Source organism: Gossypium hirsutum, chromosome A02, assembly GCF_007990345.1.
Source record: "Gossypium hirsutum isolate 1008001.06 chromosome A02, Gossypium_hirsutum_v2.1, whole genome shotgun sequence".
Lineage (NCBI taxonomy): Eukaryota > Viridiplantae > Streptophyta > Magnoliopsida > Malvales > Malvaceae > Gossypium > Gossypium hirsutum.
The window spans coordinates 89,539,830-89,565,211 of record NC_053425.1 but is presented as its reverse complement, the minus strand read 5'-3'; the positions used below and the strand labels follow the sequence as shown (position 1 = coordinate 89,565,211).

The 25,382-nt window shown below is 35.5% G+C and overlaps 1 protein-coding gene across 1 annotated transcript; it reads right to left on the bottom strand.

The window, feature by feature from the left end:
- Positions 1-23,041: 23,041 nt before the first annotated feature.
- LOC107951875 (caffeoylshikimate esterase) lies at positions 23,042-24,976 on the bottom strand. Its single transcript, XM_016887044.2, has 2 exons — positions 24,556-24,976; positions 23,042-23,899 (listed from the first exon to the last, which is right to left on the bottom strand). The coding sequence occupies exons 1-2, from the start codon at positions 24,860-24,862 to the stop codon at positions 23,247-23,249; spliced, it is 960 nt and encodes a 319-aa protein (XP_016742533.1). The 5' UTR covers positions 24,863-24,976; the 3' UTR covers positions 23,042-23,246.
- Between the last annotated feature and the right edge of the window lie 406 nt (positions 24,977-25,382).

The following is a 25,382-nucleotide window of genomic DNA, read 5'->3' as shown; positions in this document are numbered from 1 at the left end:
TTAACCAGTCTTTATTGTTTTTGGTTTGTAATTTTTAATTATTTCTGGTTTGTGGCTTGGTGTAACACCCCTTACCCGTATCCGACACTGAGACAGGGTTCGAGGCGTTACAAGACTTAAACATAAATAAACATACAAAACGAGCCATAAAATTTTGTTCAAATCAAATTCATTCATACATATTGATATCGTCCCTTATATGGGCCTACGATGCCCAAAACATATATTAGAGGTGATTCGGGACTAAACCGAGAACTTTCAGAACTTTTACCACACTTAGAATATTTTCATGTTTTGGAGAGTCATACGCCCGTGTGGGTAGGCCATGTGATCACACTTGCCCATGTGGCTTGGGACACGCTCGTGCCCTCAGCTGTGTAACTCTCTTTTTATAATGTCATCAGCAAAATGAGGTCACACAACCACATCACAAGCCCGTGTGTTTAGGCTGTATGGAAAATTAAACTCTCGAAATTAAGTGCAGACTTCACACAGTAAGGGCACACGCTCATGTCCCGAGGCCGTTTCCTCCACACGGCTGAGACACATGGCTGTGTCTCTGCCCATGTGTTTACTACTGGGCATTCTGTTTTGCAATAATTAGGGTGCAGGGGACACACGACATGACCACATGCCCATGGGGCAGACCGTGTGTCACACACGGCTTAGACACATGCCCGTGTGTCTACCTGTGTGGACAATTTTTAAGGCTATTTTCCAAGCCAATTGCCACCCTTAATTGCACATACACAATGATGGCTTCAATGGCACCTCACATGACATAATTTTATGTACTTAATTAAAACTCCATATCATGGAAAAACCAATTTTACCAACACACACGTATACAAATAAACAATATCTCCTAGATTGCATGCATGCATTATCATATTAACTTATTCACACACCAAACTACCATCAACATTCAACCATCAATAACCATAAGCCATATCATAATAGCTTTGGCTCATACATGCATAAATGACTTGGTTTACAACCCAATATTCATTATGAGTCATATCACATGGCCTTATACAAGATGAATCAAATACCATCATAAGCCAACACATTTGGCTAAATCAATATGACATATAACAAAAAGACCAAGTCGCTATACATGCCATACTCAAAATACTTAAATTTGCTATACCCAAAAGATTAGTTTGATAGTGTGAATCGAGCTTCGACGTCCTTCGATCCTCGAGCTAGCTTGGTGATACTATTAGAAAAATGGAAAATAAAGGGGAGTAAGCATAAAGCTTAGTAAGTTGCATGTAAATAATTAACAGCATTAACCAAACATTATTATACATATAAATATAATATAACTTATCACAATGTCATCAAGTATTATAAATACATTTTAAAACATGTCATTTACATAGTGTACAATAAAACCCATTATCATAATTCATTCATCCACTTCTTAACGAGGTCTCATCGTTTTATAATCTCAATGTTTATGAGCTTGGCGTACTTACCTGTACCCTTTCAACATGATCATACCTTGTTATTTCATTGACTTAATCTTTGGATTACCTGTTGAACCACTTGGAATACTATAGGATACTCGAGAAATCATACTCACGTAATAGGATGCCAATGCCATATCCCAAATATGGTCTTACATAGGATTACATATCGATGCCAATGCTATGTCCCAGACATGGTCTTACATGGGATCATGCATATCGAAGCCGATAGCCCAGCTGTGGTCATACACGATGTCTCATAGTGATACGAATGCCATGTCCCAGACATGGTCTTACATGGGATCACACATATCCCTAATGTTATGACATTTGTATCCCAACTATTCCTATGATTCAACCGGGATATCATGGTACCAATTCTTTGTCGAATCATCATTAAATCATCATTAATCAATCCATAAAAATAATCATAGAATTCATGCAATATTAAAGCATTTAAATACATAATAATATAATGCTGAATTATTTACACACGAACTTACCTCGGTACAAAAGATGGACAATTAATTCGATTTAGTCCAAGATCTTGCTCTTTCCCCGGTCTAGGCCCAGACTCCGATTTTCTTGATCTATAATAGCAAATTTCACATATTTAATTATCACATTGTTCAAAATGGTCCATAAATCATACTTTGGAAAAATTACATGTAACGCCCCGTACCCGAGACCGTTGCTGGAGTCGAACACGAGGTGTTAACAGACTTAATTCATTACTTAAACAGCTCATACAATTCATTTTAAAATTTCTAGACAAGCTGGCTAACTGCATCATAGTCGCTTTAAAAATCATATCTCGAGTTTTGAAACTCGAAATCCAATTCTATAATTTTTTACTAAAACTAGACTCATATATCTATCTACTAATTTTTTTATAGAATTTTTGGTCAGGCCAATTAGTACAGTTTATTACTTAAAGTCTCCCCTGTTTCAGGGTTCGACTACTCTGACCTCTGTGTATTATGAATCAGATATCTCCCTGTACAGAGCTTCAATGACTATGCCGTTCATCTCTAATAAAAATAAACTCAATAAGAAATCTGTACATATAAATCATGACTTCTAATTATCTTTGTAAAATTTATGGTGAATTTCAAAAGTCAGAACAGGGGATCTAGAAATCGCTTTGGCCCTATTTCACAAAAATTTAAACATCTCATAAAATATAACTCATATACCTGTTTTGTTCCATTCATATGAAAATAGACTCATAATTCTTTAATTCCATATTTTATTCATCATCTAATTATATCTCTACTATTTTTAATGATTTTTCAAACACACGTCACTGCTGCTGTCTTAATCTATTTTATGGTAAATTTTACCTATTTCATGGTTTCCATGGATTAGCTAGTAATTTGACATACATAACACCAAATATGATCATGATTAGCCATTCCAATGGCTAATCATTACCAAGCATTTCCACACCACTCAATAACCACATCATAAGACCATATATACAAAATGATTATAATGCTATACATGTCATACTCAAAATATACAAGCCATTATGCCAAGATGGTATACGGATAGTGTGAGCGAGCCTCCGACCGTTCCCGATTTCCGAGCTGGCTTGTCAAAACTACAAGGAATAAAAAGGAGGGAGTAAGCATAAATGCTTAATAAGTTCACATGCAAATAGCAAGTAACATAACCATATAAGCAAACATAAAACATCATTTGCATAATCATCACCAAGACATTCATATCACATTTTCATTTATCATCTTACCATATTATTGTTATATCGATTTTTCAACCCGAGGGTTAAGTACATACCTGTTCAAAGTACCCATTTCACAACACTTACCAATACGTCCCTTTCATCTTGAGTATTCCTCCATTTCAGTAGAACTTTACCCGTTGAACACATCGGAATATAATTCGGATACATGGAAAGTTTGCACATAAGTGCCACATATGTAGCCAAGCTACCATGTAACCCGCCCATAAGCGAACTCGGACTCAACTCAACGAGCTCGGATGCCTAGTTACATCTCACGAACTCGGACTCAACGAGTTCGGATGCCCAAATATCCCAGTGACATGTCACTTGTATCCTAATCTATTCCTAAGGTTCAAACGGGCTTTTTCCCTCGATCTCACATTTGCCGTCTTCCATGGAATATCGGAACCGATACTCGGTAGCAATTCATATTTATCAAGTAGTAAACATAATTTGCATATTACTCAATATTAACCACAAAGCATAATATTTCACGATTAAAAATCAGCATATCATATAATTAGCATTAATAACTTAAAAATAACAATTATGCTACATTATTTACACATGAACTTACCTCGTATGCGAAAATGGCTACTTTTACCATTTCGTCCACAACTTGGTATTTTCCCCATTTTAGCCCGAATTTCAGTTTTCTTTGCTAATCGAGCTTGGAAGCTTGAAAAACCCTAGTCATGGTTTCTCCTTGCTATATTCGGCCATGGGGTTGAAGATGAGCAAAATTGGCTTTTAATTTTATATTTTAATTCATTTTACCCCTAAATGACCAAAATGCCCTTACTATTAAACTTTCCAAAAATTCCATCCATGTCAAATTTTTGTCCATAGACTTATAAATTGGTAAAATTGCTATTTAGGACCTCCTAATTAATATTTCAAAACAATTTCATACTAGAAACTTCTAGAATGCAAGTTTTGCAAATTATTCGATTTAGTCCCTAATTTCAATTTAAGCACTTTATGCATAAAATTTCTTCACGAAATTTTCACACAATCATGCAATCATATCATAGACATTAAAATAATCATAAAATAATTATTTCTATCTCAGATTTTGTGGTCACGAAACCACTATTCCGACTAGGCCCAAAATCAGGATATTACATTACAATTTTGCCCCTAAACTTTCACATAATTACAAATTAGTCTCTAGGCTCGTAAAATGAAATGTACTCATTTTCTTTATTACCCAAGCCTAACCAAACCTAACCCATGCTCATAACAACCTACATTTTCCTTCAATTCAGATTTTTACTATTCATTTTTACAAATTTTACAAAAAGGTCCCTTTGTGGGTTTTCATGAAAAATCACTTAGTAAAAGATTTTTATCCTGCACCAAACTTTCATATTCCTCCATTAAACATCAAACACATGCATGTCACACATGGGTAAGTTTTTGAACATGAACCATTGCTCAAAATAATGGTGGAAATAGCTAAACCATTCTTCAAGAATCCCAAAAACATAAAAAAAAAACATAAAAAACAGGGCTAGGATGTACTTACAATCAATCTTGAAAGTTGAAGAAAAACCCTAGCTATGGTCCTTAGAAATTTAGGCACATCCTTAAAGATGATAGACAAGATTTTCACTTCATTTTCCCTTTTAATTATTTTATTAACCAAATGAAAAAAATGTCATTAAAGTCCTTTTTTCAACTTTTATCCATGCATGCCCATTTTTGTCCATAAAAATAGAAATTGGGAAAATTGCTATTTAAGGACCTCTGATTAATAATCCAAAGTTATTTCATACTTAAAGCTTCTAGAACTCACATTTTGTAATTTTTGCAATTTAGTTTTAAGTGGCAAATTGGACACTTTATCCATAAAATTTATTCAAATTTTCACATAAGTATGCAATCATGTCATAGACCTTATAATAATCATAAAATAATTATTTCTACTTCAGATTTTTGATCTTGAAACCACTGTTCTGTCTAGACCCTAATTCGGGATGTTACAACTATCCCTCTATAGATTTTCATCCACCAAAAATCTTACCAGTAAAAAGATTTGGGTATTGGCTTCTCATTGTTTCCTCAGGTTCCCATGTGACGTCTTTAACCCCATGTCATTGCCATAACACTTTTACAAGGGCAATACTTTTATCTCTTAATTGTTTGACCTCCCTAGCTAAAATTTTAACCGATTTCTCACCATAAGTCATATCCAGTCGTATCTCCACCTCTGTAGGTGAAATCACATGTGAAGGGTCAGAACGGTAACAGCACAACATAGACATATGGAACACATCATGAATATTTTCCAATTTGGATGGTAAAGCTAACCGATAAGCAACAGGCCCTATTTTCTTAGTGATCTCATACGGCCCTATAAAACGAGGACTCAACTTTCCTTTTCTACCAAATCTCAAAACCTTTTTCCATGAAGGCACTTTCAAAAATACCTTATCACTGAATTGAAACTCAATCTCTTTCCATTTCAAATTTGAATAGGATTTCTGTCTATCTCAAGCAGCATCCAAACAATCACGAATTATCTTTGCCTTCTCTTCAGTTTCTTTGACTAAGTCAACCCCGTGAATCTGATTTTCTCTAACTTCAGTCCAATACGGAGTTATTCGGCACTTACACCCATATAATTCCTCATAGGGCGCCATTTTCAAACTCGTCTGATAACTATTGTTGTAGGCAAACACTACCAATGGCAAGTACTTTTCCCAACTGCCTTGAAATTTAAGAACACAACTACGGAGCATGTCTTCAAGTATCTGTATTACTCTCTCTGACTGACCATCGGTTTGCAGATGGAAAGCGGTACTAAAATTCAACTTTGTATCTAAAGCTTCTTCTAGCTTTTTTCCAAAACCGCGATGTGAATCTCGAGTCCCTATCGAAAATAATTGACAATGTAACAGTCCAATTTTGGGGTTGATCAGAACAATGGTTTTGGAACCACTAATCTGAGGTTGGAGGATTATTTTTAATATTATTTTATATGTTATAGAATGATTATATAAGTGCATTAAAATTTGGATGAGCTAATTTTAACGATTGTAAGCTTAATTGCGAAAAAGGACTAAATCGCATAGAGTACAAAAGTCCTATTTTGATAGCTAAAAGTGTTAAATAGCTAGGGAACCAAAATTGAGGGTCTTTAAAGGGCAAATAGACCCTTTAGTAGCTGATGGCCGGCCATAGGGGACAAGAAATTAGAATGGTCAATGGTTAGGTGACTTATTACATAGTAAAATATTACCCTAGTGTCAAGCCATCATCTTTTTCATTTTTCCCTTCTTCTCCATCGAATTTTTTTAGTAAAAATGGGGTTTTTGGAAGCTTGAAATTTCAGCAACTTGTAGCCCTCACAAGCAAGTGATTTTGATGGTCTTTCTTGATGATTTTTGCATTTTTAGAACCCTTGTAACATGAGCTTTCAAATGAGGGGACTATTTTGCAAAATGGTTGAAAGTCTAGGATTTTACCATGAGAGAATTTATGTTATTTTCTGAAATTTTATGAAAGAAAATGAATCATAGTGGTGAAATGAACAACTTTGGTGAAAGGATTTCTCATGAAAACCCTAATAGGACCATTTTGCAAAGTTTGTAAAATAGATGGTAATATTGTGAAATATTTAAAATTTGGGGTTTTCATAAGAGAGATAAATGGTTGGTTAGGCTCGAGTAATAAGGAAATTCGATAAAAATCAAATTTTTGGACATAGGGGTAAAATGGTCAATTTGTGAAAGTCTAGGGGCAAAAAGGTCAATTTGCCGAGGGACGGACCTTGACCAAGGGGAAAAACAAGGTGTACGAAGACTAGACTCGTTTTTACAAATTTTGTACTGAGGTAAGTGCATACGTAAATAATGTAATGTGAATCATGTATAAATGCTTAATTGGTGCATGAATTGTAATATCTACACTTGAAGGTAAGTTACATTTTTTTTATTATGCGGGATTATGTGGTAACCCTTTTATCATAAAAATATGTAACTGCTTATGTGACCGAATTTGTTAAAGGTAAGTCTACGAGAAAAATCCCGTTTGAACTTTAGGAATAAAATTGGGATACAATGTGACATGTCACTAGGAACTATATGGTTATGAGCTCATTTGTCTATGTGATGTGTGATTTTATAAATCCGGGCACTAGTCATGTACGTTCTACCGATGGTTGGGTAACCCGACATGTGTTGCAGGTACCTGTCAGCTTGTGTGAGCAGCCCGTGTAGTTACGTCTTGACTGTCACCTTGTGTGAGCAGGCCTGTGATTAGCTCGAGAACGAGCAACATGTGGTGTATTAAATAAGGTAGCATGTGGCTACAAATAATGAGTTATGTGTAAAATTTCTGAGTATCCAATAATATTCCTTGTGTTCAACGGGTAAGTTAGTAGTTATTCGGCGACTAAGTCAATATTGGGAATTATGCAATTGTATTATGAGTTGGTACAGGTATGTACGTAAAAATCTTAAGTAGAGAATTCGATATGTTAAATCCTCGTGGTAAGAGTGTGAATAAGAAAGTTAAGTTTATGAAACTTTGCCTTATTTTAATCTATGAGTTATGTTGTTTATTATTTGCATGTGAGCTTATTAAGCTTTATGCTTACCCCTTTCTTTTCCATTTTCTTATAGTGTCATCAAGCTAGTATCAGGGATCAAGAGGCGTTAGAGGCAGTGAACACACTATCACCTAAAGCTTTTGGTATAGCTAGTTCAAATGTTTTGATTTTAGGCATGTATAGGGACTCGAATCTTTAGTTAATGTCTTGTTAGATTAGCCACATGTGTTGGCTCATAGGATGGATGTGATATTCATTTTGTATAGGTCATTAGTGTTGGCTAATATTAATTACTATTTTTATATGCATTTGATGCAAATTTCAAATGGTTACGGTTGAATTTGTTATATATATTATGCTTTATTGGTTTGGTTGATCTTGTGTAGGTTAGTGCTAGTAAGGGTGGCAAAGAGGCTTGGTAAATAGCCTTATTTTGTCCACACGGATGGACACACGGGCATGTGTCTAGGCCGTGTGCGACACACTACCAGCCCCATGGGCATTTTATCCGGCCGTGTGTCCCCTGCATATAAACATTTCAAGTCAGAATGCATGGTAGTAAACACACGAGCAGAGACATGACCGTGTGTCTCAGCTGTGTGGAGGACACTGCCTCTGGCCACAAGCCTGTGCCTTAGCCGTGTGGCCCTTATTGGATGCTAACGTCAGAAACAAAATGTCAAGGTTTTTAGACACCGGCTAGGACAAGGGCGTGTCATGGCCGTATGAGAGACTCGAGCCATAGATACGGGCGTGTGTCAGGCAGTGTAAAAACCTCTATAGATTCAAATTTAGAATTTAATTCCACACGGGCGTGTCCGTAGAGGCTTAGGCCGTGTGTGTCATATGGGTCATCAGCACAGCTGTGTCATAATGAACACACGGGCGTGTTGCCCTTCTACACAAACATGTGCCCTGTTTCAAGGGTTTTTTTTTTTAGTCGGCCAAGGACCTGAGCCGGTCTCGAGTGGTTTCCAATAGATGTTTGAGGCCCCGTAGCCTTTATTAAGGAGTTTAGTTAAAGTTTTAAATTTGATTAAGTCTTGATGATTCGAAAACGTTGGAATGCAAGTGTTTAAGCGTCGTAACGCCTCGTATCTTGTCCCGGCGTAGGACTCGGGTATGGGGTGTTACAGACAAAGGTACTCCATGAAGTCTCACAATTTCAGAAACATATAACTTGGCTAGCTTATCGAGTGAGTAGTCAATATGTACCAAAATAAAGTGATCTGATTTCATTAATCGATCAACTACAACCCAAACAACATCTTTCTTTCTCAGTGACAATAGCAATCCCATCGCAAAATCTATAGTAATCCAGTCTCATTTCTGCTCAGGAACCATCACAGGCTGAAGTAAACCCAAAGGTACTTGGTGCTCAGCTTTCACTTGTCGACAAATTAAGCATTTCGAAACAAACTCTGAGATGTCTCTTTTCATACCCGGCCACCAATAAAACCTCCTCAAGTCATTATACATCTTGGTACTACCTGGATGGATTGACATAAAACTACTATGTGTCTTGTGAATAATTTTCCTAATAAGCTCGTCATCTTTAGGTACACAAACCCTATCTTGGAACATCAAACAACCATTGGAACCAATCCGAAAATTTGATTCAACACCCGACTAACATTTAGCTCTATTGGTTTGCGAATCGCTGTCTCCTTTCTGAGCTTCACCGATCACTTGGAGAAACATCAGTCTAGCTCTCAACTCTGCTAGCATTGAAACATCATTGGACACAATCAACTAAGTATTCATTGCTCTCAAGGTAAATAAGGATTTCCTACTCAAGGCATCGGCGACCACGTTCACCTTACTCGAGTGATAGTCAATCACCAACTCATAATCTTTTATCAACTCTAGCCACCTCTGTTACTGTAAATTCAAATCTTTTTGAGTCATCAAGTACTTTAGACTTTTGTGATCGGTGAATACCCGACACTTCTCACCATACAAGTGATGTCTCCAAATCTTTAACGCAAACACAATGGCAGCTAGTTTTAGATCATGTGTCGGATAATTTTTCTCGTGTAGTTTCAATTGCCTCGAAGCATAGGCTATCACCTTGCCTTCTTGTATAAGCACACAACCCAATCCATTTAAGGATGCATCACTATAAACCACAAATTCTTTTCCCGGCTTGGGTTGCACTAATATCGGAGCCTTAGTCAACAATGCTTTTAATTTCTTAAAACTCTGTTGGCATTTTTCTGACCATTCAAACTTGATATCTTTTTGCAACAATTTTTTCATCGCAGAGGAAATCATAGAAAATCTTTTAACGAACCTTCGGTAATAGCCAGCTAAGCTCGAAAAGCTTTTAACCTCAGATACGTTTTTCGGCAGTTTCCAATCAACAATGGCCAAAATCTTACTCGGATCAACTCGGATCCCATCACCTGACATAATATGCCCCAAAAGTCCTACTTCTTTAAGCTAGAACTCACTTTTGCTAAACTTAGCATACAACTACTTATCTCTCAAAGTTTGCAAAACAATCCTCTAATGATTGGGATGTTCAGATTCGTCACGATAATAAATCAGGATATCATCAATAAACACCACAATAAATTTATCCAAATAAGGTCGGAAAATTCGATTCATTAAATCCATGAAAATCGCAGAAGCATTCGTTAGAGCAAAAGGTTATTACCAAAAATTCATAGTGACCATACCTCATCCGAAATGCAGTTTTCGGCACGTCTGAGTCCTTAACTCTCAACTGATAGTAACCAGACCTCAAATCTATATTGGAAAATACTATGGCCCCCTTCAATTGATCAAATAAATCATCTATCCTCGGCAAGGGGTACTTATTATTTATAGTCACCTTGTTAAGTTGTCGGTAATCAATACATAGCCTCATCGAACCATCTTTCTTTTTCACAAATAAAACTGGTGCACCCCACGATGAATAACTAGGTCTCGCAAAACCTTTATCCATCAATTCTTGCAATTGGGTTTTCAACTCCTTTAACTCAGTTGGAGCCATCCTATACGGAGTAATAGAAATAGGTTTCGTACTCGTAACTAGATCAATGCTGAATTCCACTTCTTTAATCGGAGGCAATCCAGGCAACTCTTCCGGAAACACATCCGAATACTCACAAACTACCGGTACTGATTCAGTATTTAACTTCGACTTTTTTTTATTCAACACAATAACAAGATAAGCTTCATAACCCTTCCTTACACACTTTTGAGCAGTCATAGAAGAAATCACTATAGGCAAACTATCCGACTCATCTAATTCAACCTACAGAATATCACTATTTTCACATTTCAATTCAATAAATTTCCTTCCACAATTTACTACTACATCATGAGCAGTTAACCAATCCATACCAAGAACCACGTCAAACTCATCAAATGGCAAAAGCATAAGGTTAGCCGGAAAACTGTGTCCTCTAATCATCAAGGGACATTTCTTGCATACTTTATCAACTAAAACATGCTTGCCTAATGGGTTTGACACTTTAATCATAAATTCTGTAGACTCAATAGGCATATTCATGCTAGATACTAATTTCATGCACACATACGAATGAGTAGAACCAGGGTCAATCAAGGCAATAACAGTAGTATCATAGATAAAAAAATGTACCCGTAATCACATTCAGGGATGAAGTCTCTTCACGAACGCAAATGGCGTACGTCCTTGCAGGAGCTCTGCCCACGGGTCTCATAGCAGACTCTTTAGGGGCACTCTTACTGCTCGCCCCATTACCCGGATTCTTCTACAGTCTACCTCGACTAGCAGTGTTACCCGATCTTGCACTTTGATATCTCTCCTTTTCTATCATCTCGGGGCACTTTCTAATAAAGTGGTCTGGGGAACCACACTTGAAGCAGGTCTTGTCACTCCCTCGACACTCACTGGGTGACGTTTACCGCATTGTGGACATTCTTGTCTACTTGGTCGAGCATTACCAGCACTAGCAATCGAAGTGGTCTGGGCCTTAGTACCCGAATACTGTTTATCTCTATTTCTATTTGGAAACCCAGCAGAAGCAGGGGAGCGAGAATAGAAATCCCTCGACTTCTTCGATGTGGACTGAAATGACTTACTCATAGGCCTTCTCTTTGAGTCCCTAGCCTTAGACTCGGCTTTTCTCTTCTCTTTGGCCAATTCCTTAGCCTTACAAGCTCTTTCAACGAGTACAATGAACTCGTTTAGCTCAACCACACCAACAAACATTCGAATGTCTTCATTTAATTTGTCCTCAAACATCTTGGACATAATGGCTTCGGTCGACATACATTCCCGAGCGTATTTGCTGAGTCTCAAAAACTGCTCGTATCCAGTTACAGTCATTCTACCCTACTTCAAGTTAAGAAACTATTTGCTTTTCTGATCTATAAATCTCTGACTAATATACTTTTTCTGAAACTCCTATTGGAAAAATTCTCATGTTACCCTCTCCCTTGGTACTATGAGACAAATATCTTCCACCAGTGGTAAGTCAAATCTCTAAGCAGTGATACAACACATTTCATGCATTCTTCTAGTATGCATGAGAATTCCTCAAAAACCCGAATGGTGTTTTCGAGCCAAAACTCTGCTCATTCCAGATCATCATCAATGCTAGCTCGGAACTCTTTAGCTCCTTACTTTCAAATTTTATCCACCGGAGGTCTATTTAGTCTCATAAAATCCATACCTCGGGGTGTCACTGGGATAGGTTGAGGAATAGGTGGGGGAAGGGGTTGAGCATTCGGGTTCGCTCGAACGAATTCCGTGTACCAAGCATCCATCATATAGAGAAAGGCTTCCCAAGCTCCTTCTCCTCTTCCCTGGCTAACTGTGGGAGATCAGTTATCAGTTGGCACCGCTCCTTCAGCAGGAGCTGGTGTGTTACTTTCTACATCATTTCCCATAGCTCGACCGGGATCCATTTACTATATGAAAACAAAATTTAAAATCATCAGGAGTTGTCACAATATCATAATATACGTATGACATGTATAGCTAGACTCAAACACATGCTACGTCGTCTGTGAAGTGACTAAACTGTAGCTTTGATACCATTAAATGTAACACCCCTTACCCATATCCGGCGCCGGGACAGGGTTCGTGGCATTACCAGACTTAAACGTAAATAAACATACAAAATCGAGCCATAAAATTTCGTTCAAATCAAATTCATTCATACATATTCATATCGTCCCTTATATGGACCTACGATGCCCAAAACATACATCGAAAGTGATTTGGGACTAAACTGAGAACTTTCAGAACTTTTACCACACTTAGAAAATTTTCATGTTTTGGAGAGTCACATGCTCGTGTGGGTAGGTCGTGTGATCACACACGCTTGTGTAGCTTGGAACACGCCCATGCCCTCAGCCGTGTAACTTTTTGTTTATGACGTCATCAGCAAAATGATGTCACATGGCCACAACACACTCCCGTGTGTTTAGGCCGTGTGGTGAATTAAATTCTCGAAATTAAGTGCAGACTTTACATGGCCAGGTCACACGCCCACGTCCCAAGGCCTTGTCCTTCACACGGCTGAGACACACGGCTGTGTCTTTGCCCTTGTGTTTACTACTGGGCACTCTGTTTTGCATTAATTAGGGTGTAGAGGACACACGACTGGACCTCACGTCCATGGGATAGACTGTGTGTCACACACAGCCTAGACACATTTTCGTGTGTCTACCCATGTGGGCAATTTTTGAGGCTATTTCCAAGCCAATTGCCACCCTTAATTGCACATACACAAACATGACTTCAATGGCATCTCACATGACATAATTTTTTGTACTTAATTAAGACTCCATTTCATGGAAAAACCAATTTTACCAACACACACGTATACAAATAAACAATATCTCCTAGATTGCATGCATGCATTATCATATTAACTTATTCACACACCAAACTACCATCATCATTCAACCATCAATAACCATGAGCCATATCATAATGGCATTGGCTCATACATGCATGAATGAATTGGTTTACAACCCAATATTCATTATGAGCCACATCACATGGCATTATACAAAATGAATCAAATATCACATAAGCCAACACATTTGGTTAAATCAAAATGACATATAACAAAAAGACCAAGTCCCTGTACATGCCATACTCAAAATACTTAAATTCACTATACCCAAAAGACTAGTTTGATAGTGTGAATTGAGCTCCGACGTCCTTCGATCCCCGAGCTAGCTTGGCGATACTATAAGAAAAATGGAAAAGAAAAGAGAGTAAGCATAAAGCTTAGTAAGTTGCATGTAAATAATTAACAACATTAACCAAACATTATTATACACATAAATATAATATAACTTATCACAATGTCATCGAGTATCATAAATACATTTTAAAACATGTCATTTACATAGTATACAATAAAACCCATTATCATAATTCATTCATCTACTTCTTACCGAGGTCTCATCGTTTTATAATCTCAATGTGTATGAGCTTAGTGTACATACCTGTACCTTTTCAACATGATCATACCTTGTGATCTCGTTAACTTAATCTTGGGATTACCTATTGAACCACTTGGAATACTAAAGGATACTCGGGAAATTACATTCACATAGTAGGATGCCAATGTCATATCCCAGATATGGTCTTACATAGGATCATACATATCAAAGCCGATAGACTAGCTATGGTATTACACGATGTCTCATATTGATGCCAATGCCATGTCCTAGACATGGTCTTACATGGGATCACGCATATCCCTAATGTTATGACATTTGTATTCCAACTAGTCTTAAGGTTCAACTGGGATATCATGGTATCAATTCTTCGTTGAATCGTCATCGAATCATCATTAATCAATCCAAAAAAAAATCATAGAATTCATGCAATATTAAAGCATTTAAATACATAATAACATAATGTTGAATTATTTACATACGAACTTACCTCGGAACAAAATATGGACAATTAATTCTTTTTAGTCCAAGATCTTGCTTTTCCCCGGTCTAGGCCCGGATTCCATTTTTCTTGACTTATAATAGCAAATTTCACTTATTTAATTATCACATTATTCAAAAGGGTCCAGAAATCATACTTTGGCAAAATTACAATTTTACCCTTAAACTTTTATATAATTACAAATTAGTCCTTAGGCTTGTAAAATGAAATGTACTCATTTTCTTTGTTACCCAAGCCTAACCGAACCTAACCCATGCTCATAACAACATACATTTTCTGTAACACCCCATACCCGTAACCCACGCCGGGGCGTAATACGAGGCATTACCTAACTCGACCTCATGCACACAAACGTTCCCCAAGTCACCATGACTTGGTCCAATTTAGAATTTTTTTCCAATTTCTACTGTAAACTTCTTATTATAGGCCTACGAGCCCCAAATTGACCATTGAAAACTATTCGGGATCAACCTGGGTCCTTAAACCATCTATAGAAAATTTGACTTTGAAACAAGGTACACGCCCATGTAGAAGGGCAGCACGCACGTGTGGCCATTTCAACATGGTCGTGTTGATGGCCCACAGGGACACTCCCATGTCCTCCACCCGTGTGGAATTAATTCTAAACGCACACCTACAAGGGTTTTCACATGGCCTAGCACACGCTTGTGTCCCTGGCCTGTGTCCTTCACATGACCATGACATGCCTGTGTCTTAGCCCGTGTGCAAAAACATGGACATTCTGTTTCTGACGTCAGCATCCCTAAAATGTCACACGGCCAAGGCACGCGCCCGTGTGCTAGCCTGTGTCCATCACACGGTAGAGACACATGGCCGTGTCTCTGCCCGTGTGTTTACTACCACGCATACTGACTTGAAATTTTTACGTATAGAGGACACACGACCGGACCACACACCCATGGGGCAGACTGTGTCTCACACACAGCCTAGACACACGCCCGTGTGTCTACCATGTGGATGATATAATGCTATTTACCAAGCCTCTTTGCCACCCTATTTACCAAGCCTCTTTGCCACCCTTACTTACACAACCTAAACAAAAGCAACCAAACCAATACAAGAATAACTTATTTAAACCAATCAGCCATAATAGACTACATATCAATTAAGCAATTACTCATTCATGAGAGTAACTTCATTTGCATATATCAAAATAAATATTTTCCATCATTCAAGACTTAATACAAAATGAAGGGTTTCCAACCCAAGCCAACACATTTGGCCAGTTCTCAACGACACAAAAATAGTGAAGTCTAAGCCCTATACATGTCATATTCAAAAATATAAATCAAACTATATCGAATGCTTCGATTGATAGTGTGATCTATATCTCTGACTTCCTTTGGTCTTTGAGCTAGATAGTCGGCACTATAAGAAAATGAAAAAGGAGAGGGAGTAAGTATAAAGCTTAGTAAGTTGCACATAAATAAATATACAACATAACTTTACCATTCATCAACAAGTATCATAATACACAAGTGGCATAAGCAAAACTTACTCATCAATATTCAATACACCTCATATAGCATATATTGAGCTCACATTTTATACATACCATATAGGTACCTGTACCACTCACAACACAATTATACTCTCCTTGTTAACTTGAAATCATACTTTCACCATTGAACCATTTGGAACATTACCGGATACTCATTTAGCCTCAAACATGGGGTCAGGTACCAATGCCATGTCCTAGACATGGTCTTACACAAGTTCTAGCATATCTGTGCCGATGCCATGTCCCAGACATGGTCTTACACTGACACATCTCATAGCCGATGCATGTCTCAGACATGTCTTACACTGGCTTACGTCTCGAGGCCAATGCATGTCCCAGACATGTCTTACACTAGAACTCGTAATGTGGCCGATGCCATATCCTAGACATGGTCTTACACTAGCTTTCATAATGTGGCTGATGCATGTCCCAGACATGTCTTACACTAGCTCACACGAGTGACCCAAACGTCATGGTATGAATATCCGATTTATTTCCTAAGGTTCAATCGGGAATTCTAATATCTCTATTCCCATCACATTTTCTCATTTCCACAATCAAGCAATTTATGCTTTAATAATTCCAATACAATTCAAATATATACATTATTAATGTAGTTGTACTATTTACATACAACTTACCTCGGATTACAAAATGTGGCGACTAGTCGATTTGCTTGCCTTTCCCTCGGTTTAGGTTCAAATTCAGTATTTCTTGATCTATAATAGAAAAATGTACTTATTTCCACTAATTAAAATTAGGCAATCGAAAATTCATATATTTGGTAAAACAACCATTTTCCCCTAGACTTTGACAAAATGACCATTTTGCCCTTAGGCTCGAAAATTAATTTTTATTGAATTTATTCTTATCTTAAGTCTAGCCAAACCCTTTTTACTCTTATAACAACTCCAAATTCCCACTATATCATATATTTATCATCTATTTTACAACTTATGCAAAATAGTCCTTTTAGGTGTTTTCATGCTAACACATTTCACAAAAGTTGTTTATTAGACACCCAAGACTCATTTTCTCCCTTAAAAACTTAGCAAAAATTAAAAATATTTTCATGGAAAAACCCTAAAATCTTAATCATTTTGCAAAATAGTACTCTCATTTGAAAGCTCATGCTTTAAGGGTCTCAAAAATGTAAAAATATCAAGAAAAACTATCAATATCACTTACTTGTTAGAATTACAAGTTGCTAAAATTTTTAAGCTTTCAAACCCCCTTCAATGGCTAATTTTTGGTGGAGAAAGAAGATGAAAAAGGGATGATATCATCTTTCCTTTATTTATTTTATTTTGGTCAAAATAAATCACCAAACTTCACCTAATGCTTAACTATTTTAATTTCTTGTCCCATGGCCGACCATTACCTATTTAATGGCCTAATTTCACTTTAAAGACCCCTAATTTATGATACATGGAAAATTTGACATCCTTAGCTATCAATTTAAGAATTTTGCACTTTATGCAATTTAGTCTCTTTTCGCAATTGAGCTCACAAATGCTAAAACTACTTCACCAAATTTTTCATGCACTCTTAAAAACATGCTATAACATCAAAATAATAATAAAATAATTTCTCTAACCTCTAATTCTTGGTCTCGAGACCACTATTCCGACTAGCCCCAAAATCGCGCTGTTACATTTTCCTTCAATTCAGATTTTTTACTACTCATTTTTACAACTTTTACAAAAAGGTCCCTTTAGGGGTTTTCATGAAAAATCACTTAGTAAAAGATGTTTATCATGCAACAAACTTTCATATTCCTCCATTAAACATCAAAACACATGCATGTTACACATGGGTAAGTTTTTGAACATGAACCTTAGCTCAAAATAATGGTAGAAATAGCTAAATCATGAAAACCTTATATAGCTAAAACATAAAGAACATAAAAAACGGGGTTACGATGTACTTACAATCAAGCTTGGAAGTTGAATAAAAACCTTAAATATGGTCCTTAGAAATGTTGGCACACCCTTGAAGAAGATGGACTAGATTTTCACTTCATTTTCCCTTTTAATTATTTTATTAACCAAATGGAAAAAATGTCCTTAATGCCTTTCTTTCAAATTTTATCCATGCATGCTCATTTTTGTCCATAAAAATAAAAATTGGGAAAATTACTATTTAAGGACCTCTAATTAATAATCCAAAGCTATTTCATACTTAAAGCTTCTAGAACTCACATTTTGCAATTTTTGTAATTTAGTCCCAAGTGTCAAATTGGGCACTTTATCCATAAAATTTATTCATGAAATTTTCACATAAGCATGCAATCATGTCATAGACCTCATAATAATCATAAAATAATTATTTCTACTTTGGATTTATGGTCTTGAAACCACTGTTTCGACTAGACCCTGATTCAGGATGTTACACTTGGTAACTTTTCATTTGGGGATTTTTGCATGCATGGATTACTCAAGCATAATAATTGAAAAGTGCATGATATCGAGCTTAAGTAAAATTTGACATTGTTCCCTAATTTCAGCTACATTGCAAAGAAACCTTTTTTGAAAAACAAATCGATAAGGCAACTAGGTTCCAATATACTTAAGAAATGGTTTTTTCACTGCATTAGTTTAACATCAAGTTTTTACAAAGATGAGCGACAAGCAAACAATTTTTCTAAAACAACACTATCAACAATAAAATGAATATCAAGTACAGTTGACCCAATAAATGAATGTTTTAAACTAACACAAAAGTACAACTATGATTTTTTTCTCTAAAATGAGTTTATTTAAAGTTTTTAAAAGTAACGTAAGTTAGCTTATCCATTTCAGTGGCTAATATAGCCTTCTCAACCTAGCCCTAACGTCTAGGCTAGGTTTGGGAGTTTATAATAACAATCTCTCAAAAGTTGTTTAAATAACTGGTGCTATTTATTTATAAGAGGAGAAAGTAGAACCCTTGTAGAGTTATAGAGGTTTATTTTTAATAGAAAAACAACTTCCTACTTAAAGTAGGAGAGGGGTGGATGACACACCCTAGTATTCTTACTAGGGTTGTCGCCCCCTTCATGCGACATGAGGGGTTTTGGGCCTCTCTCACATCGGTTCCAATTTTACGAGTACTTCTTAGGCCTTTTTAACCCAATACTCTATAATATGATCCAACTTGATTTAGTTTTTCTATTTCTAAAAATAAACTATAATATCTACATATTAAATAATTTTTTCAACCAATTTTACCCCAGTAAAATTTTTTACAATTTTACCCTTGGTTACCTCTAGTAAAATTTTGACCATTTTACCTCTGGTAAAATTTCAAGAAAATTCGTTCAATATGTCACAACTCAACATGGTCACTATGACTGAAAGATTTATTTTCTTTTTTGGACTTTAAAGTAGTCCAAAAACATAAACTCATTCTTCCATTATTTTTTAAGTAATCCTATATAAGATTGCAAGTTTCCATTTTCATTTCCATTTCCATTTTTGGAAACCTACATTCATTTCCAAATGATTCCATTTCTCCATGTCGGAGAAAACCATAATTTTTCCTGAATGTTTCCCATTTCTCTTTTTCTATTCATTTCGTTCATTTCTATTCAAATACGCAATTAATTTCTGGTTTTAACGAGCTAGCAGAGAGACTGATTAGACATATGTAGTTGAGGCTCAAATGATTTATAATAATTAAGTTTTGACTTTTCGCTTATTAATTATAAATTTATTTAGTCATGATGTCATTCCACTATAGTATTGTGATTGAGCTCTCCTCAACGACATAGCATTACGAAAGCAACTGCTCAGTACTCGTCTAATGACCTTTTCATAAGTGTGTTACCCTCATAAGATATTATTGATCTCTTTAGGATAATATATGCTCTCCTAATATGATACTATTTTATCTCACGGTAACCATTACATCTTCCTTTATGAAAAGTCAATCACTATTAAATAGTGATAAAGTCATCCATCACAAAGATGGACGACCCATGACCACGTTTACTTTTCATCAACCAAGTAATGCCAATAAAAATATCATTTACCCATGTTTTGCCCTTCATGAAAAGTCAATCACTATTAAATAGTGATAAAGTCATCCATCACAAAGATGAATGACCCATGACCACGTTTACTTTTCATCAACCATGTAATATTAATAAAAGGATATCATTTACCCATGTTTTGGGTTATGAATTCCACTATTGTGAATGACGCTACATATTACAGAAGTCATACATCCAACATATTAGCTTTCTGTTCTTTACCTCTTTGAACTGATGCTTTTACTTACATCAAAGTGTTTGAGTCACACATAAATAGTTTGCCATCCATTCAGGATTTAGGTATGTCACACTATAAATGTCACAAGTGAATAAATTCAAAAATAGATTAAGGATCTATTATTCTTGGATCTTGTCCAATGTACTGTCAATCTAGTCAGTCACATCTATGTCTCTATCTTTTGAGAGTCATCCACTCCGATGCCCAAGACAAGGCATCTCCCCAATTGGACTTGATAGACAACATATTAGTCTTTCAATCGGTTTGCTCATTTTCGATTAGACTAAGGACATGTTTAGGTTCGTCTACTAATACAAGCTATCTTTTTGTACTATGATTCAACCACGTAATATTGCTTAGTATCAGTTTAAACAATAGAGAATCAATGAGCAACATTTGCTTCTATTTTGCTTTGCATGCAAAAACCATTTGAGGGCAATAATACAAAGTATATTAGTTTAATTTGTGAATAATTTTATTAATCAATCTGTTCAAAAAAAATTACAAGTGTACTTAAATAAAAACACTACATTTAGGGCACCAGATCCAACAAGAATGTCACAGACCATGAATCTAGTCCCTTGATGAATGCATACATAATGTCCCATAGAGGTCAACTGATTAAATAGGACTCTTTTGACCCACTTGAACTGGCCGAATTCATGGAACATATAAAGAAGCCCATCTACTTGAAGCCTTGGTGACCTAGTAAAATACTTCAGTAAAACTAGAATTACCATGGTTAATATTTGTAATCTTAAGGGATAATAGTGTATAAAGTTTAAATCCCTTATGACTCTCATCTTGTAGATAGACTTTAATCTCAATTGTCAATGCAATTTAAATTGTATTGTTGGATTTGGGAGAGCTAAATTATAAATAGAGGTCTTTCCTTTCATTTGGAATCTTCTCATTTATAGTTATTGAATATATTTGAGAGCATTTACTCAAACACATTGTGTGTGTTGTTTTCTTGTGGCTTTTCTGTTTGATTCGAGTTCTTTTTTCTTAAGTTTGCTTCCGCTTGATTTCAATGCCTTAGAGAATTTCCCTTGAAGAATTCTCACTTTCGAGAGATAAGTTGACTTAGGCGCATTTGAAGCAAATGAATCACCTAAGGCCGTATGGTTTGCTAAACTAAAATTCTAGCTTCATGACATTGGTACAAACTTGCCTAAGAAGCTTGTGATTCTAGCTGAGAGCATCGTATCACCATGCGAGCTTGAGGTTGTATTTCAGGTTGTTTTAGATGTCACTAGTGTATAAATCTTGGCATGTCCATAAAGACTTAAATTTGAAATTGTACTTGTTAGTGTTGATATGTTTTTAACGCTAATAGGTTAAGTTTTTTTTCTCCTGAATTGATTTGATCATGTTCCCAAGATGTATTTATGCTCAAATTTGTGTTGATAAGGTTTTAAAATGAATTGGAACTTAACAATATGATTTCTTGATATTTGGGATGATTTGATAACAATATGATTTCTTGATTCTGGGATGATTTGAAGTGTTTTTGAACTTATTTTTTACTCCAGGGATCTAAGGTATCAGTACTTGGCTCAGTCTTTTCAGAACAACTGAGTTAATGAGCAAATAAGGGCATTCTAAGGTAGATGTATCACTACATCTCCCCAAAGGTACTAATTCATCTAGGCCAAACTTGGCCCTCAACACTTTATTAGCTTTTTTTGCTTTCAGGGGCTCATTTTAGGACTTGGACACTATCAATCACTCCTGAACCTCTTCTAAATGATTGAAAGTAATTCTCAAACCCTTAAATTATTTTAAACTTTATTATATGATTTTTATAAATATGTTTTAAAGTTTTAAATTTTAAAAATCTCTAGAATTTTTATTTCGTATGTGCTCCAATAACATTTTTCATTCATACTGTACAATTGGATAGGTCATGAGTGTTACAACAAATCTATACAAAGTTTACATATAGTGAGACATAAATCAAAATAAATATAGATTGAGAATCCACATATGATTTATACAAAATAGGACTTGAATATGAAATTTAAAAATTTTCAGAGACTTAACCTTACCATTAAGTTAAGGTTTCATTGACTCTAATAATATTTTTAAAAATTATTATGAATGATAATTATATATATTTTTTATCTTTTAATTTTTTATTACATTTTTATAAAAATACATGTTAAGTATTTTAATTTTAGTTTAATTGTAACATAATCCTAGAGATGAATTTTTTTTTCTTTATTTTTTATTTTAATCAATATATTTTTCATTAAAAACTTCTAAATAATGGTAGCTAATTAATTTTAAATAAAATATTTTAATAAATTCATTTTAATATTAATATACAATTGAATTAAATATATATAAATCATTTAATTTTAATTGAAATTAAATATGTTTAATTTTATGACTTTTTGTTATATTCTTCATGTCTATTTTAGATTCATTACTTTTTTTTAATTGTATAATACTTTAAAATATGTAATTAAGTGTTCATTATTTTGTAATTAAAAATAAAATAATAAATTAAATAGAAAATACTTAAATAAATAATGAAAAAGAAGTATAATTTAGGGCAAAGCTAAGAAGGCGGGTATCTTTAAACCAAATAATTACTACACCATATAACAATTATACAATATCATGACAAACCACATTATAATTTCCATTTGTCGTCTTTATTACAATAATCTTTGAGGGGGTTGTTGTTTTGGGGGTCCTCAAATCTCAAATTAGTCCACCAAATGCCGAATTAATTATTAAGGACCCAATAAAAGCCGAATAGGTTAAACAAACACATTATTTAGACCCATACCTCTCAACCCTTTCATCAATCCACTCTCTCATATCCTTCAAAACAAGATCAGCATTCTCATCAGGCTCCCCTTGAACCAAGGAATGATACATCCCATCATACAGTTTCAAGGTTTTGTCCACACTTGATGCCTTCTCATACAACAATTTAGATGATGTTGGGCAAGTGACACCATCACTTGTCCCATGAACTGTCAAAAATGGTGCCCTTACCTTTGAGAAATTGTCTTGAATGTACTGACAAACCCTAGCCAGCTCCCTCATGGTTCCAACCCTTGGTGGTCCAGTGTATCTTCTTGGATTTGATGCTATGATCTTAAGCTTTTCTGGGTCTTTGATTGCTTTCCCAACCATCTTGTTATCCGGCATAGTTGCCCATGTATCAGCTAATCCGAAGAGCAGACCGTACACGAACAACCGCACCTTACTCGGCTTCATGTTCTCAGGCATCACAAAGAGCGGCGCCGAGAAAATTAGACCGGTCCAAGTTTCAGGGTCGGATTGAAAGTACATGAGCATTGTTGCTGCTCCTCCCATGGATTCACCAAACAGGAATGCGGGTAAGTTTTTGTATTCATCGCTGTTCCGGACGTGCTTGAAGAATGATAAGGATGTTGCAGCAACTTTCTCCATGTCACCTACATTAAACAATCACCACCTCTGTTGATGAACTTCAATAGCCAAGTATTTAATCATTTTTCTTCAAATATCCCATAGTTTAATATGATGATAAAAGTCTGATATTACAATGATATAGCTTAAAATCCCAGTGGAAGGTGAACAATTGTTGAATCAAAAGTTCATCAAAATAACATGCTACTTCAAGTTTATACTGCAGACTGGGAGGTTAAGGATGGAAGCAGCTAGGTGACTAACTAGAGGGCTTAACTGATTGGTATAATATCAACTTTGGTCCCTTTTAGCTATAAAATCTTAAAATTTAAGCAAATCTTTTAACTTCGCCCCCCTAAACTTTTAAAACTTTATTTTGGCCCAGTAACAAATCCCTGGAGAAGAAGGGCGACATGAACTCCCTAATTTTAACTTATATCAGGTGTTTTTTTTTTAATTCAGTCATATTATATCTTTACTTAACCCTCTGCTTATCTCAGGATTACTTCTCTTTCAATCCACAAACATAATATATATATATACATATCTACTCCATAACTTTCTCAAAAGTTTATCTTGAAGTTATAAAGTTTTTTTATATTATTAAAATATAATCATCGGATATCCAGTTTATAAATAACATTAAAAAAAAAAGAAAGAAAAGAAAACAGAGATAAATTACCTAAGTAGCAGCGGAGACCCTCGGATCTGCCATGGCCGAGAAGATCAGCGGCGAAAACAGCATAACCCCAATTGGAAAAGTTGATGCAGATCTTCTGGAAGAGCCAACCAGTGTCGGATCCATAGCCGTGGGTCATGTAGACGGAGGCCTTCACTTTTTTATCCAAGGGTAAGAAGCTCTGGGTGAAGAGCTTTCCGTTGGGAGTGTCGAAGTAAGACTTGGTGTTGCGTACACCCTGCGACCTGTAATAGTCTTCCTCCGGCATATCACCCCAGAAATTCGCCGCCGCAGCTGCTTCGCCTGCCATTTTCGCTGAACTCTCCCAACGTAAATGCGCGTTTGTTTTTTGGTGCGGAAATGATGTTTTGGATTTTGTTGATTTGATTTTATTTTCTGGGCAAAGTGGGAAAATAAGTTTCCACCAACCGAGTTCTTTGGGAGTGGGTAAGAGTTGGTGGACTGACTTTTGGTGGGCTCCACTTCAGGGGTAGGTTTGGAATTCCATTTTATAAATAAAACTGTATGAATGTCGTAAGAAATTGGATTTCTAATTATATTTTTTATTTAATAAATAAATTCAATTTTATTGTTTGGATTTACTAATTTTTATATGAAAATGCAACACAATGGTTTTTTTAAGGAAACACAAGGCTATAATAGTTAAAAGAATAACGAAAATAAATAAATAAATAAAATACATAATATATGTAACAGGTTTTTTATACAAGTAAGATTTAAACTTGTAGTAAACGGATGTTTGAATAATTTATGCAACAGTTTTTTAAAATTCGATTATAAACTACTATTGAAATTTAATTTTTATGATA